Source organism: Contarinia nasturtii, unplaced genomic scaffold, assembly GCF_009176525.2.
Source record: "Contarinia nasturtii isolate CC-2019 unplaced genomic scaffold, AAFC_CNas_1.1 Cnas_scaffold_1500, whole genome shotgun sequence".
Lineage (NCBI taxonomy): Eukaryota > Metazoa > Arthropoda > Insecta > Diptera > Cecidomyiidae > Contarinia > Contarinia nasturtii.
The window spans coordinates 1,008,514-1,025,620 of record NW_022198836.1 but is presented as its reverse complement, the minus strand read 5'-3'; the positions used below and the strand labels follow the sequence as shown (position 1 = coordinate 1,025,620).

The 17,107-nt window shown below is 32.3% G+C and overlaps 4 protein-coding genes across 5 annotated transcripts; 1 reads left to right on the top strand and 3 right to left on the bottom strand.

Moving 5' to 3' along the window:
• Positions 1-1,235: 1,235 nt before the first annotated feature.
• On the bottom strand, positions 1,236-4,105 carry LOC116346314 (TBC1 domain family member 23). Its single transcript, XM_031776287.1, has 5 exons — positions 3,931-4,105; positions 2,949-3,539; positions 2,736-2,881; positions 1,664-2,659; positions 1,236-1,581 (listed from the first exon to the last, which is right to left on the bottom strand). Exons 1-5 carry the CDS (start codon positions 3,945-3,947, stop codon positions 1,262-1,264), a joined length of 2,070 nt encoding a protein of 689 aa, XP_031632147.1. The 5' UTR covers positions 3,948-4,105; the 3' UTR covers positions 1,236-1,261.
• Positions 4,106-4,435: 330 nt separating this feature from the next.
• On the top strand, positions 4,436-6,145 carry LOC116346332 (activator of 90 kDa heat shock protein ATPase homolog 1). The gene is made up of 2 exons (XM_031776320.1): positions 4,436-5,593; positions 5,673-6,145. The coding sequence occupies exons 1-2, from the start codon at positions 4,682-4,684 to the stop codon at positions 5,805-5,807; spliced, it is 1,047 nt and encodes a 348-aa protein (XP_031632180.1). The 5' UTR covers positions 4,436-4,681; the 3' UTR covers positions 5,808-6,145.
• LOC116346331 (thioredoxin domain-containing protein 11) lies at positions 6,120-10,219 on the bottom strand. Its single transcript, XM_031776319.1, has 9 exons — positions 9,880-10,219; positions 9,378-9,603; positions 8,746-9,302; positions 8,383-8,660; positions 7,850-8,317; positions 7,601-7,777; positions 7,270-7,539; positions 7,015-7,202; positions 6,120-6,913 (listed from the first exon to the last, which is right to left on the bottom strand). The coding sequence occupies exons 1-9, from the start codon at positions 9,971-9,973 to the stop codon at positions 6,553-6,555; spliced, it is 2,619 nt and encodes an 872-aa protein (XP_031632179.1). The 5' UTR covers positions 9,974-10,219; the 3' UTR covers positions 6,120-6,552.
• A 223-nt stretch (positions 10,220-10,442) lies between these two features.
• LOC116346303 (ankyrin-1-like) lies at positions 10,443-13,597 on the bottom strand. Of its 2 annotated transcripts, none has more exons than XM_031776269.1 (6): positions 13,390-13,597; positions 12,267-12,388; positions 12,045-12,199; positions 11,819-11,951; positions 11,229-11,756; positions 10,443-10,964 (listed from the first exon to the last, which is right to left on the bottom strand). In XM_031776269.1, exons 2-6 carry the CDS (start codon positions 12,372-12,374, stop codon positions 10,500-10,502), a joined length of 1,389 nt encoding a protein of 462 aa, XP_031632129.1. In that variant the 5' UTR covers positions 12,375-12,388; positions 13,390-13,597; the 3' UTR covers positions 10,443-10,499. The 2 variants fall into 2 exon arrangements, with proteins under 2 accessions (XP_031632129.1, XP_031632128.1); XM_031776268.1 differs by lacking the exon at positions 13,390-13,597 and adding an exon at positions 12,513-12,546.
• Between the last annotated feature and the right edge of the window lie 3,510 nt (positions 13,598-17,107).

Genomic DNA, 17,107 nt, shown 5'->3' with positions numbered 1-17,107 from the left:
AATAAACTTCAAATTGTAATTTCGTTGAGTAATTTTAATTTCGGAATTGCTTTTTGTGGATAATTAATTTTCATGTTTCTATTTTTATGAGTCAAATTCATCCTCGTTTGGAAATGCGTCACCTATAGGAATTCGCCGAGTGGAAATCTTCCAATTTGCTAAAGAAATTGATGCTTACAAGGACCCCGCACGCAATTTTTACATCATCCACACTCCTCATTTAGGAGGGATCCCCCTAGATTTTTTTGAACTACTTCACGCATCATTTAGTCATTTTGGATTCATATACTACCCAAATGTTACAAATTTTTAGTTGATTACGTATCTGAACCCATTTCAGTTATTATTAATTCATTATTTGCATTGAGTTACTTTCCATCTAAATTGAAATGCAATGTTCAACATCATTTTCTCAAATTCGCCCTATACTATAATAACGCAGCTAAAAATATTTTCATCAATAAGTTGGAATCAACTCACTGACTATATGAAAGAAAACAAATTAATTTCCGAACATCAATCGGGATTTCCAATGGAAAATATGTAATTCTGATTTTACTAGACTTTACCAATGCAATTGGATCAGTTGATCATGGCCGTCTCATTCAAGTCTTAAAAATTACGGGAATTAATAATATATCTACAGAAATCATTCAAGATATCAATACAGATTTGCGTTTACAGAGCTCAGCTGTTCTCGCTGTGCCAGAAACCAACGAAGCTTACTTGGCGCCATCCATTCCAAACGTGTTACAATAATCAAAGGACATTCAAATGGCTCATCGTATTTTTTTAAAATCATTTTTACCAAATAAATAGCAACAAAAGAATTTGAACTGAACTTATTTTTAATCGCGTAATAAAAAAACATAAGTTAATTTCAATCAATAGTGTTATATCAAATATTAGTCTTCTTTTCTAGATCTGTATACTACGCAGATAAATATTATATGAAAACTAAATATATTTTGAATTCAAATACATAAAGAGATATTTAAACAACATCATCGGACCATTTTTTTTTTTAAACTGATTATATATTTTGTTTGGTAAAAATTGTTTTTATTTTCGGTAAGTATATTTTGTATAAATAATACGGAATATGGTTTTTTTTTTTTAATAAATTTCATAAGTATTTCATTACTTATTTTAAATATTATCAATTTCACTCATATTTGATTCGCTAATGAATTAAGGGTATTTATTAAAAATTTAAAAATATATATAATAAAAAATTTGGTAAAACTGTAACAATCAATCATTATTTATTTGAATCTTCATTTTTTGTATTTTCCAATTGTTGTATAATCTGTTTGGAAACAATCGTCGTTGCTTCGTTTGCATTAGGGATAATAAAACGATCCATATCTGTTATAATTAATTCGTCTCCATCCGGTACACCGTATTTGAATGTAATTAGGTCGCGATGTCGTTTTTTGGCAGTAATTTTAACAATATTTGATAAAGGCCTACGGGCAATAATTTCAGCATTTCCTTTTTTGTCGAGATCGCGCAAAACCATCAGATGAGTTTTGGTTAAAATCAAATGACTATCGTGCATGATGCCACTCATGTGAACCTCTAAAATTAAAAAAAAACAAATAAGTTTTTTATGCATATTTCTTGTAATTTACAAATTGTTGGCAAATGTTATTCAGCTCACCTTGGCATTTTAGTGCCTTAATCACATCTGAATTTTTTATATAACTTGGTATGTTAACCGTTGTATCTTCCTCATTATTTGCGTCGGTTACATCGTTATCGATAACTGAATCAACACCTTCATACATACTAAAGACCGATCCCACATTTCGATAACGTATACCATTTCTTTCACTTTGCGATACATGTTTCTCAATCGGGTTACTCGTAGCCGTACTGGTTCCATATGGATTTACAATGTAATCCATGAATTTACCTTTAACTTCTTGTGATTTACTTTTCATAACGCTTGATAATTTGCTAAATAAATCGACCGATGGCTGTGACTTGAGGCTTGATGTCGATGGTGCGTGATTTATTCGTTCATTGCTATTACTGGTTGAATTAACTTTGCTGGTGCTGGGACCAATACACATCAAGCATCGCATTGAATCATGATCTTTTAAGTATTCGTTTGTGTGATGTCCAAAATATTCATGTATCGAAGCATAACCACCGGTTAATACCGAAACATATTGTGTATTTTTCTGAAGAAATGACGCCACTACCATATGCATATATTGATCTTCATCCATGCGTCCCGATCCCATAAAACACAAATGTTCGCCTCCTGCATCTGAATTTGCATCAATGGCCATTTTTTGTGATCGCAACAAGCCATATACAGCTGTGGAGAAGGCAACCGGCTCCTGTAGCATCAAATTACTGTCTACATGAAATGCTGTATGTAGGTGACCATAGTTATATTGATCCGCCGGTCGACAGTCGACTAAAAAGAAACGAACACTATCAGCATTCGTCGGTGACGAAGAAATATTCTCAATTAATTCGTAGACAGTGACTGGCAAACAAAGCGCCTGTGAAATTGATCTATCAGGGCTCGTATCTGCACCAAACAATGACTTCAAATAGCCCGTTTTGAATGATGATGGAGTTTTTATCGCATAATATTGAGCTAACGAGCAAAAATCAATTACGTCTCCAGCTTCTAGAGCAGCTAAAATTGTAAATGATAAAAATGAACAATTCGAACAATATTGTCACTGAATTAAAGAAAAAAACTGTTCTCTTACTCGGCATATCAGTTAAAAATTTCACAATTTGTTCTGCTGATTGATCTTTCATCGCAAGGATCTGTTCTCGTCCATTGATTAGCATAATGAGCGCGAGGAAAAACACCAAAAATGGATCCGTTTGTTGAAAATACATGTCCCACATACTGAAAATGTGAAATTGAGCAAAATTAAATAAGCAGAAATTGACATAATGACTAAGCATATTATTACCTTAGAACCACCGGAAGTGTACATGTTGCTGCAAATAGGCTTTGAAACCATGACATTGAATAAAGATCGGGTGTAATTTTCTTAGTGTCCAGCATTGAACACAACTCAGGATCGTGATAGAGAATTAACAGACGAAATAAATGAAAAACATTTCCGTTTTTTACGCAACCCTTTGGGATATAAGTATCTCGAATTGCTTCAAACAGATTATACGTGTATGATCGACTCAACTTGAGAGATAATACCGGTAACAGCAATTCTATCCATCCATTTTGTGATTCGTATTTCAAACACCGATTTTTACAGTAAAATGTTAGAATTGACTCCAAATCTGAAACTACTGACAATTTATCCTCTTCGTCATTTCCAAGTTTGTCAACAAATACACTACAATCGTTACGAAGTTCGGTCTGAAATGGTAAATCAAAGATTTCATTGAACAGCGCCATTTGGTCGTTCTTGTATCGAACATCCAGGCAAATTTGCCAAACATCAGGCCGTAAAGTTTCAGGTATTGCTTTGCCATTACAAATACTGTAAATGTCGTTCACATTACACTCATCCAACAGCGCTGATTCCAATTCAATCAACCTAAAACGAACAAAAATACAATAGAATTCATTGAACGAATAAAGTGTTTGTTTTCTTTTTTTTGTAGCAGAGATATGATAAATGATATCCGACATATTGTAAATAGTACATTCATTGTGATGGAATGTAATACGTATACAATTCAAGCAAATAATTTCGCAACAAATTCAATGTATTTGATATGTCTTAAGCCACTTATACTTGGTTTATTTTTAATATTTCTGCTATTTTCATAGTACAATAGCGCATCTGAAATTTCTTTTTGATTCGAACACAAATATATGCAAAATAAAAACAATTAATATGTAGTTTTTCACTTCAAGCAATTTCAACTATTCTCTTATGATTCACAAACATAACATTTTATTATTATTTTTCTCGCTGTACATACCAAGTATTGGCGTCCATAATTAAATGAGAAATTGTGATGTATCTTATTCACTGTAATCGATATTATATTTTCTCAAAAGCTATGAAATAATTAAATTTTTGTGAAAATTTTTGTAAAGACTAAGTTGTGTCATCTGTCATTCAATCCAACTTATGTGTATAGTTTTTCAATCCAAAACAGTGGTCATACGTATAAGAGCGATACGTCATTTGACAACCATACAAATCAATTCATTTTCTGAAAGAAATCAATTCACAATGAAATACAGTATACGTTTGACGTTTGTAGTAGAATCATGTACAAAATAAGAAAGAAATTATTTCAGTAAATTTCAAATACATAATACAAAATAGTTTATATTATGGTTTAGGCAAAATTAATAATCAAAAAAATTGTATTCTGATTCGCACTCAAAAAAAAACGTATGAAGCGGCTTTTCAACAAAAATGAAATGTCAAAGTATGATGAGAACCAACTTCACATCGATACGCTATTTTTTTTGCATATCTCATGTGTTCTGGTGATTTTCGCTTCGAAACTAACAGAGAAAGCTCTAGAACTTGCTACAAAATTCATATTCAAGATAAACTCGATTTTATTCATTCGTCGGCTGTTCTTGCACTGGAAAACATTATACAATAAAGTGAACTTTTTGCACGGAATAGGAGTACAATCTAAAGTCGATTAAAATTTAATTATTCGTTATTGATATTGATTTACCTGTATTTTCAACAAGTAAAACTAAATAAAAATGGCAAAATGGGGCGAAGGAGATCCTCGTTGGATTGTAGAGGAAAGACCGGACGCCACGAATGTGAATAATTGGCATTGGACGGAGAAAAATGCTACGCCATGGTCAAAGGAACGAATCACGACATTGTTTAAAAATTTTGCCATCAATCACGATAGCAAAGTGAAATGTAGTGTTATTGAGGTTGATAAGATCGAAGGTGAGGCTACGGCAAATAATCGAAAAGGCAAATTAATCTTCTTTTATGAATGGAATGTGGTACTAAAGTGGCAAGGGTGTTTGGATGAAGTTGAACCAACGTACACCGGCAAAGTTACTATACCAAATTTGTCGGAGGAAAATGATTTGGATGATATTGACATCACCATTAGCATCGATGAATCATGCGACGATTCGGAGCGTTTGAAACAATTCATGTACAACATAGGTAGATCGCAAATTCGTTCACAAATTGGCGTTTATCTACGTGAGTTACGCGACGAATTTTCAAAAGGATTAATTTTACCGAAAAAGGGAGATGCTACTGTAAAGCCCGACGGTGTATCAAATATAACAAGTGGCTTTAATAAAAAGGTCAACTTACAACCGATGAACTCTGGAGCTGATAAAAATAGTGGTGTACCATCTGTTGGATGCAAATTAGACGTCAAAACAATAACATTCTCGGAGACATTTCAATGTCAAGCAAAAGATCTGTTTGATGTATTAACTAAGCCAGAGCTGGTTTCGGTATTCACTCACTCGCAAGCCAAAGTCGATGCATCTCGTGGTGGCGAATTTGTGCTATTTGATGGAAATCTTAGCGGAAAATTTCAGGAATTGGTAACAAATGAGAAAATTGTCCAAACTTGGCGTTATAAACAATGGCCGAGTGGCCATTATTCACAAGTCACAATGAACTTCATACAAAAGGTAATATACAAATGCATCTTTATTATTCGAATGGGGAATTTAATGATAATTTTGTTCGATTCGTACCATCGTCATTTAGGAGGACCATACAGTTTTAAATGTTACACAAACTGGTGTTCCTGCGAACGAATATGATAATACCTTACGGAACTGGAAAGGATACTATTGGAATAGTATAAAACAGGCCTTTGGATTCGGTAGTTTCTTAATGTAGTTTAATAATGATCAGAGAAGAAAAAAAACACTCAAACTTACTGAATTGTTGCTATAAACAGATTTGCAGTGTGTTCTCCTGTAATGGAACAATTAAATTATTTGAATGCTCTTTTCCGTTTAGAACCTTTGTACATTTTTTAATGAAATGCTTAACGCAACTTAAGGTTCGCAACCTTTTGGTTTATAATAATTGTTTAAAAAAATCCCATTTGAACGAATACAATGAACATTCTGTATCATTTTTTTTAACGAAATTACTTATCATTTTTTGCCATAGGAAACATTGTATACAAATAATACACAATAAATATTTGAAAATCTAAGTATTATTCAACAGATTTTGAATTTCTTTATTCCCGTTAATAAATTTTATCCGGTTCACAAATAAGGAATGAATTGGAGTCGACGAAATTTATCAAATATACATTAATTCGTAATCCACTTCAATTCAAATGTAGCAGATTTTCTACATTAATTCACAGATAAATATTGATAATTTTATTTACAGTAGTAACGCGAATACCGGAACATTCCCCAATAATACTTTTTCCTGAACGAACGGTTTCCTTAAGAATTGGAAATCTTTTCAAGAAAATTTGCCGAATTCTCTGGAGAACGTTCGTTCGAGAAAAAGTATTTTCGGGAATGTTCCAGCATTCAGTAACGCACACTATTTTGAATTTTGATATATGTGTCGATATCCATTTTCAAAATTAATTGCACGAAATGTAATGCCTGTGCATTTAAATTTCAAAACTTGAAATTTGTTCAACCAGATCGTCCAATTTGATTAGATCACGATTGTACGGTTGGTTGTGTAAAGTGAAATACAAGCGGCGCAAAGCTTGAATTCGCCTTAGGATGAAATTTCTCTTGCGCGGATTCAGACGCCACGCACGTAAGCTATCAATGATATTTTCTTCCGTCTCACGTCGCAGTACAATTATCGTATTTTCAATCGATTGCTTTTGATTATTCCTGTATTTTACTATGGAAGCAATTGCTTTTAAGCGATTTGATCGTTTAAGATTAGAAAGAATAAAACCCAGTACATTTTGTAGAGTGACTTGCATTGTTGATGGGTATTTTCGACTCTCCAGTTTACTGCAAAAAAAAAAATGAAGCATTATTAGAACAAAATATACATATGAATGGCACATCGAGGTCTAAACACTGTTAATTTTGCCACTATTAATTGAACTTACTTATTAAAAACTAAAAATGCAGGTACAGTCTCCATCGTATATTCCCATGGTAAATCATTTTTATCACTATCGATTCGTGCAAATTTTACGTACGGTGCATCATTCAAGATTCTGGATATTGTTAATAGAATATTCGAAAATATGGTACAAAACGCACACTGTGATGATGTGAATAGTATAGCCACAGTCTAAAAGAATGACAATTCAATAAAATATATGTGTATTAAAATTCAATTTTAAGATCTATCAACTTACCCGCTGTGGTTCCGAAATAAAATTTGTAAAATTCTCAGAAGAAATTGTCGAAACAGTAATTGTTTTAAAATTTCTATCGGTATATTTTCTATCCACATTTGGATTACTTTGATCACTTTGATTATTGACCGAGTTATAAAAGTACGAATGTTTCTTTGTATATCCATCGTGTCGCAGGTGACGTGACAATTTATTCATTGTGTAGTTATAAACAAAATCAATCAAATTCATTGTGGACAAGTTGTCTTTAAGCACATAAGACGATTCATCCTGGAATAAAATGAAATATTGTAAGCTAATATATATATTTAAACAATCAAAATTATCCTACCTTTCCGTCCACTATAACAGCCACTGTATTTTGTAAGGCACTTTTCAGTGAAATGCCCAATTTTTCAGCTACTAATGGATATACTAGACTGTCCATCGCCAAAAACGATAGACTTTTATTAGTTTTACACCCGATCCCGGTTAATTTGTCAAAGTCAAATTGGCTCGAATTGTCCACCTTTTCGAAATAAATGATATTTAATCATAATTATAGTTTAAATAAAATCATTATAGCAAACACAATGATTACCTTTTCCAAAATTCTATCTTGAAAGACTTGTGATCGAAGTTTTTTGGATAAATTAATCATTTTGCACTCAATATTTTTCCATTCGGTGAAAACGTTTTCGGAGGAACGCAAGTCATTTTTAGTGTCTACAATGGAGGTGGGAAGGCCATCCAAATCATATTGATAAAAGTGGTTACACGATTCAGGTATATTTTCGCAATAATAATCGTTTTGTTTCTGTTTATTCTTAAGTGTAGTGAACTGAAATTTTGATGAATTACTATGACCAACGAAGAAACTACTTTGTTCGTATGGAGAACATTTATTTGAAACAGAGTTTTTCCACTTGAAAAACTTCTCACACTCTTTTGTTTTCAAATAATAATTATGATTATTAATTTTTCGTTGATTGTATATATATCTACGTCCCATCTCTTTCAACCATTCATCTTTGTCGCAATTATTGTATTCGTAACTGATTTGACGGATCTATTTAAAAGCAAATCAATTCGTTAATATATTTATGCTAATGAAAATTGATAAGGTACCAATACCATTGCATAAGCATCACTTGGAAAATCATAGAGACTACGTGGCGTAAATAGAATTAAAACGGGTCCCTTTTGAATGAAAATATCAAATTCCTTGGATCTTGCTCCAGGCGGCGTTAGCCATGTTGTTACTTGTTGTTTATTTTGAATGATCCATTTGTGAATAAGTGAAGACTTCCATACCTCATCTTCATATTCAATTGTGCGATTCCAAAGATAAAAGCGCAGTGATGGTTCTCGTTCAATGCCAAATTTATGCATAGATTCGCCGGTGACAATCGCTTTGTTTTTTATTGTCAAATTTGAACGAATATAAATCAATCAATATGAAAAATGTATTGTTGTGGACAAAAAAAAATGTATTACCAAATGCCACGTCTCCTTGTGGGTCTCTTTCCAACCATTTTATTGCAGTCTGGTAGAAAATATTGTAGAACGTATAACTCGTTTCCATATTTACAAAGAGTGTCACAACCGCATCATGATTATGAATTATCGTCAGTAGCTCTTCGGGCTTATTGATTCGATTAATGGGCTTCAGCAATAAATATACAAATCTTGCTAGTGCAGTCTCAGTCCATTGTCCAGTGTATGGCACGGCTATATTATTCTTTGCATAAGCCATAAGAACTGGCCACGACATCACTTTTTTGTATTGCTGTCGACACTCATTGTCGACTGGATGCCAACAGTTGATTGCCATAAAATTTGCTTCACGATAAAATATTTCCGCAATGGATTGAAAAACAGGCCGTGCATATTGACTGTCAGCAGACCATGGTGCATAGAACATTACAAACGATAAATCGGATAAGGTCACTTTATTTTGTACTGCATCTAAATTGCCGTGAGGATAGTCATACACAAAAGAATCACTTGAGAAAAACTGTCTCGGCTCCGGATAAATTTCAGTCTTTGGCAAACTAAAAATAAAATCAAAAAAATGTTTGAAACAATTCTCAATAGACGATGAATAATCAAAAAAAGTTAGTACTCACACATTTTGCAGTGTTTCATATGCAGTAAAAATGAAGATTATGAGGCAAACAATTTGCCATCCATAATAAATCGCCATGCTATTTCGTTTTAGTAGATAGAAATCCGTTATGCTCACTTTTTTTGGGCTACTATTGTTTTCCTCATTTTTTATGTTGCTTGTGTTGCAATCCGATGCTTTTTTCTCCTCGATCGTTTGATCGAGTGTATGAATTGTTCCGGGCGTACCTAAATAAACGTGTTAAATATTATTATTTGACACATTGTAACTATCTGATACTAGTGTTGACGTGTCTTGTTTGTTTCGACAGCTGTTTTTTTGCTAAGTACAATAACAGAATGTATCACATTTCATTGTTAATACAATGCAACAATAAAATCTTGCAACACTTCATTATTTTGTAAAATACATTTTAATTGAATGTGTTATGTTAATTTGAACAGATTTCAATTGGATTAGTTGCGCACAGTTTTATTTTTTCTCAAATATGGAATGAAAGTTACCAGAGATTGAAATGTTGATTCGATCGTTTTCATTCACAGAAACTTTGTCGTCATTAATATCAATTTGGTTTGGATTTTTGTTTTCATTCGACATAAGGATTCTCAGTCTAAGCTCATAGTTTTCTTTGATATTTTTTATGATGCGTTTGCACTTTTACTTATCGTTGAAGCATTCAGTGAAACATTTTATTCACTACTGTCCATTGGATGAACTTGACAAATAAAATTACGAAAAATGCGTCAAATTTTTTCTTTCTAAAACTTGGCTTGCTTGAACTAGATAGAAGAATTATTATTAAAATTTGAAGAAAACATACAAGTTTTATTTATCTAATTTCCATTGAATATGACGTTGACAGTTATATGTCAATGTTTTTGAGGTTAAGTTCATTCTTGACATTCAGCTGATTTTGTTTTCACTAAATAGAAGCAATAAACAAAAAAAAAACAACAACTTTTAAACATAGTAATTGGTCTACTCAATAGACTTTTATTGAAATTATAAATATTGTCATATCTTGAAGAAATTTTCTAGATAGCCATATGCAAAAAAATTGGTAAAATATGTTTGAAAAAAATTCATTACTTATCACATTTCATACACATACATTGACTTAAACTCAGTTATGTTCACAAAGTAAATAGCTTCGAAGTGTTTCAGGTATAAAGAGAAGAGGCACTTTTTCAGGTATTGTGCGACCAAAAGCCAATCGAAAGTGTGTTCGTAAAGCGTGTTTTAATGGGATTGGAGTTTTGGCTTTTTGAATTAATTTTTTGCGTTGAATGTCCGTCAAATGTAAATTTCGTTTTATCATTGCTATGTCAAAGTTTTCAGCCGTTTCTAATAAGATTTCAAATACTCGAGAATAGGATGGAACATTTCGCAAACAGTTTAAAAGACCATCTGGGTCTCTGAATTGGGTTCGCATACAAACTCTAGCACCATGTTTCAACAATAATAATAACTCTTCCACCGTCGTTGTATCACTGTTTGCAAGTAATTCGGCCAGTGGTGGTCTTAATGAATTTCCGCCCGTTTCGCTTGGTATTCGGACATTCGGATCCGAACCGTAGGAAAGAAGCATCTGTAAAATTGTAAAATATCAAATATCATTTAATTTCTCATATATATTTTTTGGTTTTGTTTTTTCTTCTGACATTATATTGAGATATTTTCAGGCAACTTATTCAGCTTAAGAAGCTAACGTCACGCGTTATAGTTATAAAAACTCCATTCCATTATACTACATTCTTTTTCCCTGATTTCAGTGCCTGGCGTTAGCTTCTTGAGCTGAATCGTCTGCGTAAAAATATCTCAATATATAATCTGGTTTCCTTTTCCTGCATACCTTCATGATTTCTATTCTGTGTGGAATATTATCAGCACACGCAACATGGAGAGGCGATCCAATTATGGAGCTACTTCTGTTTATATTTGCACCTGCTTCAAGCAAACATCGCACAATGGCAGGGTCGCCTCTTAAAATTGCGATCATTAATGGACTAGGTTTATCTGATTCTCCATTGGGAGGCAATCGGTCTGTTTCTGCTCCTCGCTTCAAAAGCAAATTAACGAGTGAAAGGTTTCCGGATAATACAGCATAATGTAAAACGGTTCTATAGTCATTTCTATGATCGGCGATTGCGTTAACATCTGCGCCATGCTTTAGCAATAATAGAACTTGTTCTGTGCCATAATTATATCTACAAGCTCTCATGAGAGGTGTCATACCCGATCGACAACGTGACTCAGTTTGAGCGCCATAGTTTAATAGCAATTCGAGCGATTCGATGTCAGATACCAAACTAATTTCGGCACCCAGAAAGTACCTCTTATTAGGGTCGGCACCATTTTCCAATAAAAGCCGTGCCATATCCTGAAATACAAATTAAAACATGTGAATGAACTATATTTCGTTATCATTCAGATTAAACTAACATAGTTTCTATTTTTAAGGGCCAATCGCAATGGTTCGTCGCTCAGCATAGTACGCGGATAAAGTTCATCAGTTGGTTCTCTAAAATCGATTTTTGATCCATTTTCTATGAGAAGCTTTGCTATTTCTACATATCTATTTAATAAAAATGACATATTCATCAGTTGGAATTTCGGTGCTTAGTTTACTATCCTATTTTAGTATAGTTCATTAAAATCTACCACTAACCCGTGCTCACTGCATAAATGTAATGCACTATATCCACAGTCATCGACAGCGTTTACATCAGCACCGCGTACCAATAACAAATGTACAGCATCCATATTTTTTTGCCATACGGCGTAGTGAAGTGGAAAAAGACCTTGAGTAACCATTTCATTTACCTTTAAATTGAGATTGAGAAAGATTAAATCGAATCAAACTTATTAAATTAAAACTTTTTATGTCTACCTTTGCTCCACATGCCAACAAAATTCGAATCTCATCAAGTGGCTTCATCAATATAATGGCATCTGCAAGATTTCTTTGCAATATATTTGCCCCACACTCAGTCGGCATACTTAATAAGCGTTCTGTAAATAAAGTTTTGAGATTGAAACACATCGATTAACATCATTCAAAATTATTACATAACAAAACGAATAAATTCGTACGCTTTAAAGGGTTTAGTTTTAAAATAATTATCACAATAAATACCTCTGTCCATTTTTCTTGGTTTTTTATCTTTTAATTAGATTGTTTATTATTATTATTATTATTATTATATTCAATTGACAATATTTTAATGAATACAACTGCGTACTACTTTCAAGCTTCAACACAGTGTGAGACGATTTTTCATGCCAGAAATAATTAATTAACACGAGCGTCAAACCGAAATAACGAATGCGTCGTTGCCGTTCCGACGTAGATTTTCACAAAGGTGAAGCTGTCTTTATTGCGAAGAAAAAGAAGAAGAAAACAACTTCGCACAACAAATTCGTGTTTATGTTTTATTTTTATTCACTAAAGAAGTGATCAGTTTACGACGAACAAGCGTCGTTTACGAAAATCATTCAACAAAAGGCTATACGTATCATATGGATCGAAATACATGAGTTATTCAAAAGTTTATTGCGTCTCTTTGCATATATATTTTTCTTTAGTTTAAGACAACTCCTGCAAATTAATATTAAAATTATAATTTTGACTTTAAAGTTAAATTATTGTTGTTGTTGAACATACTGTATCAGTTATAAATAAAATCACGTTAAATTTGTATCAGAATAAGAAGTTTTCTTCACTTATTTTTTAATTTAAAGTTAAATTGAAAAAAAAAAAAAATGATATTCCAAATTTAGTTTTATTTTGGAAGTTTACGGAATGTGTTATTTTGATTGCATCAAAAATATCAATTTTGAAATCACATTACCGAAGTTCAAGATAAATTACACATTTAAAAATACAATCGGTTAACAATCATCTCAATATTTAATTAATGCCAGCTCCATTCATTTGAAAATGTTTGCAAATGAAATAATTAATAAAAGTTTGAATTGTATTACTATTGGTACCTAAACAACTGTGATCCTACCTTTTCTCTAAAAAGAATATTCCAGTAGTTTGATGTTTTTTTATTTAAATAAATAATTAGTTCAAATAAATCACAATTTTTAAACTTTTGCTTGATAACTTGTTTAACTGAGGACTCTTATTGCTTTTCTCGCAGCCGTTCGTTTTAAACTGACGGTTTGAATATGAATAGTCCTTTATTGTTGTTCAGAGAATGCTTTGTTTGTTTGTAGCAAAGATATATTTCGCATGTGAGTAAAAATATATAGAGTAGGCACGAGGCAACAAACGCATGAGAAAAGAAAAATACAAACGGCTAATACGTTTTGCAATTTCACTCTTTCGCTTGGTCAAAAAAAACATAAACAATGAGACAATTCGTCTCGATCTCGATCGTGCACGAAGTTTACGTTGCGTTTCAATTTTATCGTCCACGATCTTGCTAGTTATGTGTCTAGAAGGACTAAAGGAATTGAGCGTCATCGTAACATGTGACAAGTTCACAAATACAAACAATAAAGGGAACATTGAACGCAGTACGATTATCTACGTTTTCTATATAAAATTACGTTTCTTTGGTTTTATCGTATGTTGATTGCTTCTGTGTATTTGAACACTATCATCTGTGTTTGATAACGTTAAAGTATGGCAGACAAAGCGATAAATCACATATGACTAGTTCAGTGATCTACAAAACTTGCCCATCGATTTGTAATTTTTTGAATATATGATTTTGCTTTTCAATGGCTGTTCGCCAAAAGATGCAAAAACACGTATGTTAGAACAGCTCACAATGTGAGTCTCACATTCATTCAATATCATGGTGCACATGTTTAATATATTATTTGGACATTTGTTTTTTACTAAGGTCATATCGAAATTGCGTTGTATCATTGCATTTCTCTCAAAATTTCTTCCATGACTGCTAAAAATAGCTCCTTTGCAATAATAAATACTGTTGGCTCCGAGACGAATTTAAGCACATTTCATTTAACAATAACCGCTATTTATTTTATTTCTGAATTGGAAAATCTTTGTACGAAAGGAAGGAAGTTATAATGCACTATTGCCATTACATTTCAGTTTTTTTTTTTGAACAAATGAAGAGCATTTAATTGCACTGTAACTTGGTTTTAAAACGTTTTCATTGAATTTGATTGGTGACAATCAAGCAGGTTTGATTGAATTGCGAAAATGTTTAGTACAAAACAACAATACATACCAACTATATTTGTAAACTTTTCTAAATAAGTGAGCTTGTCACAAATGGAGCAAATCAAGCTTTAAAAGCAGCGGCTAGAAGTGGCGGAACCCCATTTTATTTTTTTATTTTAAAAATCAGAATTCGCTATTTAGTTTTTATACAATCGAAAAACATATGAGTATCGCAAAATGTTTCACAAAAAACTGAGAGTGATATGGATGATTACATAATACATAATATTGTTATTCATTACTTTTGATCATCTTCATTTAATGTTCTGACTTTAACACAAAAGCAATAAAAAACGAGTTCAAAAAAAATCCTAAGCAGTGATAAGAATTTGGTTTGTTTCGTTCCGTGTCGCGCGTGCATAGAATTAAAATTATCTTTTAACTTCCTCTTAAAGAAATTTCCAATAAATCCTTTCAACCTTTTAATTTTTAAACCCAATGAGACCTTAATTTCTACATGTGTGACCTGTGACACAGGAAATGAAACAAAGATATTTCTCATCAGAACTCAAGCTTTTACCTACTTTACATTATTTTGTTGGAATCGGTAGTCACGAACTTATCTTCTGGAGTACCAGCGGGAAGTATTTTGAGACCATGTCTCTTCATTGTTTTTATTAACGACATTGTCGAAATCGTGTCAAATGCACTTGTTTTATTATTTGCAGATGATTTGAAATTAATCCGAACCATACAATCGCCTATAGATGCAATCATATTTCAGAATGCCATTAATCAATTGAGCGAATGGTGTACTCGGGTGTACTGAAAATAGTCTGCATTTGAACTTGAAGAAATGTTTCGTTATGACATACTCAAAATGCGGAAACATAGTCAACTATGATTATACGATCAACAACGGCCAACATACATTTGAAAGGATCAACTTACACAAGGATCTGGGAGTTATATTTGACACGAAGCTGACATTTGTCAATCACATCGACGCGATTACAGCCAGTGCACATGGGGCAATGGGTTTCATCAAACGAACATTAAAGAATAAGTTTACAATTGAATCTGCTAAAATATTATATTGTGCACTAGTCAGATCAAAATTAGAGTATGCGAGTATTGTATGGCAACCATATCACCGTATCCATTCCAATAGAATAGAATCAATTCAGAAAGATTTTTTGATGAAAATTTTGTGCTACCACCGTATCAATTTAGATGTGATGTTTTAAATATTCAACCGCTTTTGAGACGGCGTATAAATGCCTCTGTATTTTTAATTTATGATCTCCTTTTGGGTAAAATAGTGTCGAGTTCACTTAGAAATAAAATTGTATATACAAGCCGTTATCAGCCGTTTTACGTAGCTTGTAGAAACTTTAACTTGATTAGAGAAACATTTTTAGAATCGGCATCAAGACACATCTTTAGAAACAATATTGTCAAATTAGAAAATGTGATATTTGATCGGTGAAAAATTTAACTTTTAACTTTTATGTGTTATTTAGAATATAGAAATTAAAACAGTGAACACAATCGATATCTGCTACTCCGAAGTCGAAAAGGCTGGTAGCTGGGTATACGATCGGGTGGTATTTCATTGTGAATGATATTGTACAAATTTTGTGATAAATTCAGTCTGTGATCAGACGGTGAAAAAATAAATAAAATAAATTTTATGAGAAACCGATTATACCCAATAAAACATTTTGTCCATTCTGTAATGCCATTCTCGGTAGCAAATGTGATGGCATATATTTAAATGTGAGAATCAGAACGATAAATTCATGCGCGTGTTATAACAAATTCTTATATGAATGGCATTCATAAAAGTATGATTAATAATTTTCATTTACTTAGTAAGCCTTTATAATCCAACAGACAATGCCAATATATAAGATCGAGTGACTCAGCTCTGAATGTGATTCAATAAGGAATAAGCAAACAAGAAACAATGTAACTTTCATGAGAATAAACAAAAACCCCTTCACAGTCATGCTAAAATAAATCCTTAACCTACTTTACATTAATAGTGGAACGCTGAAAGAGCGTATGTATGTAAAGATCAATATTTTATCAAAATTCATGGGAGATTTGATGTTTTTTATAACGTAGCACTTAAACTGAGGAAGCACACTTGCCTATTTTCAATTTTTGAGATTTTAAGATTCAGGAAAATGTTGATAAAAAAACAATAAAACTCTCGTTTAATAGATTAATTTGTATAAAAAATGTGTATGCTATTTTACCATATTCTAAGTGAAGATAGGTAAAGTAATCCAAAACATATGTATTATTATGTATAAGTAAAATTAAAGAGTTAAAGAAAAATGTCATGCGGAAATATTAGAAAAATATAGTCTTTAGCGCACATGATTCATTTAAGCGCACCTTATCTATCCTACTTAATCTTCCATCTAATTTGTGCCTTTGATAAAATGCTATAAATTTGCTTCGTGTGGTGTCTTTTTTCTTTGCGTGGGGAATTTATCTAACCTTTCCTCATTTTATTATGTGCATACTGTTAACAGGTATTAACAAAATGCGCAATCTTTTTTTAATTACTTCAT

Excerpts from the sequence above, each read along its gene's own strand:
- LOC116346314 (XM_031776287.1), bottom strand. Across the intron at positions 2,882-2,948 it reads ACACTTCCGGTGGTTCTAAG|TATGTGGGACATGTATTTTC; the intron begins GTAATAATATGC and ends TCACATTTTCAG. Across the intron at positions 1,582-1,663 it reads TAAGGCACTAAAATGCCAAG|AGGTTCACATGAGTGGCATC; the intron begins GTGAGCTGAATA and ends TTTTAATTTTAG.
- LOC116346332 (XM_031776320.1), top strand. The coding sequence starts at position 4,682 with ATGGCAAAATGGGGCGAAGGAGATCCTCGTTGGATTGTAGAGGAAAGA. Across the intron at positions 5,594-5,672 it reads CAATGAACTTCATACAAAAG|GAGGACCATACAGTTTTAAA; the intron begins GTAATATACAAA and ends ATCGTCATTTAG.
- LOC116346331 (XM_031776319.1), bottom strand. The coding sequence starts at position 9,973 with ATGTCGAATGAAAACAAAAATCCAAACCAAATTGATATTAATGACGAC. Across the intron at positions 9,303-9,377 it reads TATGAAACACTGCAAAATGT|TTTGCCAAAGACTGAAATTT; the intron begins GTGAGTACTAAC and ends TTTTATTTTTAG. Across the intron at positions 6,914-7,014 it reads GCATTTTTAGTTTTTAATAA|TAAACTGGAGAGTCGAAAAT; the intron begins GTAAGTTCAATT and ends TTTTTTTTGCAG.
- LOC116346303 (XM_031776268.1), bottom strand. Across the intron at positions 12,200-12,266 it reads TGTTGGCATGTGGAGCAAAG|GTAAATGAAATGGTTACTCA; the intron begins GTAGACATAAAA and ends CTCAATTTAAAG. Across the intron at positions 11,757-11,818 it reads CCCTTAAAAATAGAAACTAT|GATATGGCACGGCTTTTATT; the intron begins GTTAGTTTAATC and ends TTTGTATTTCAG.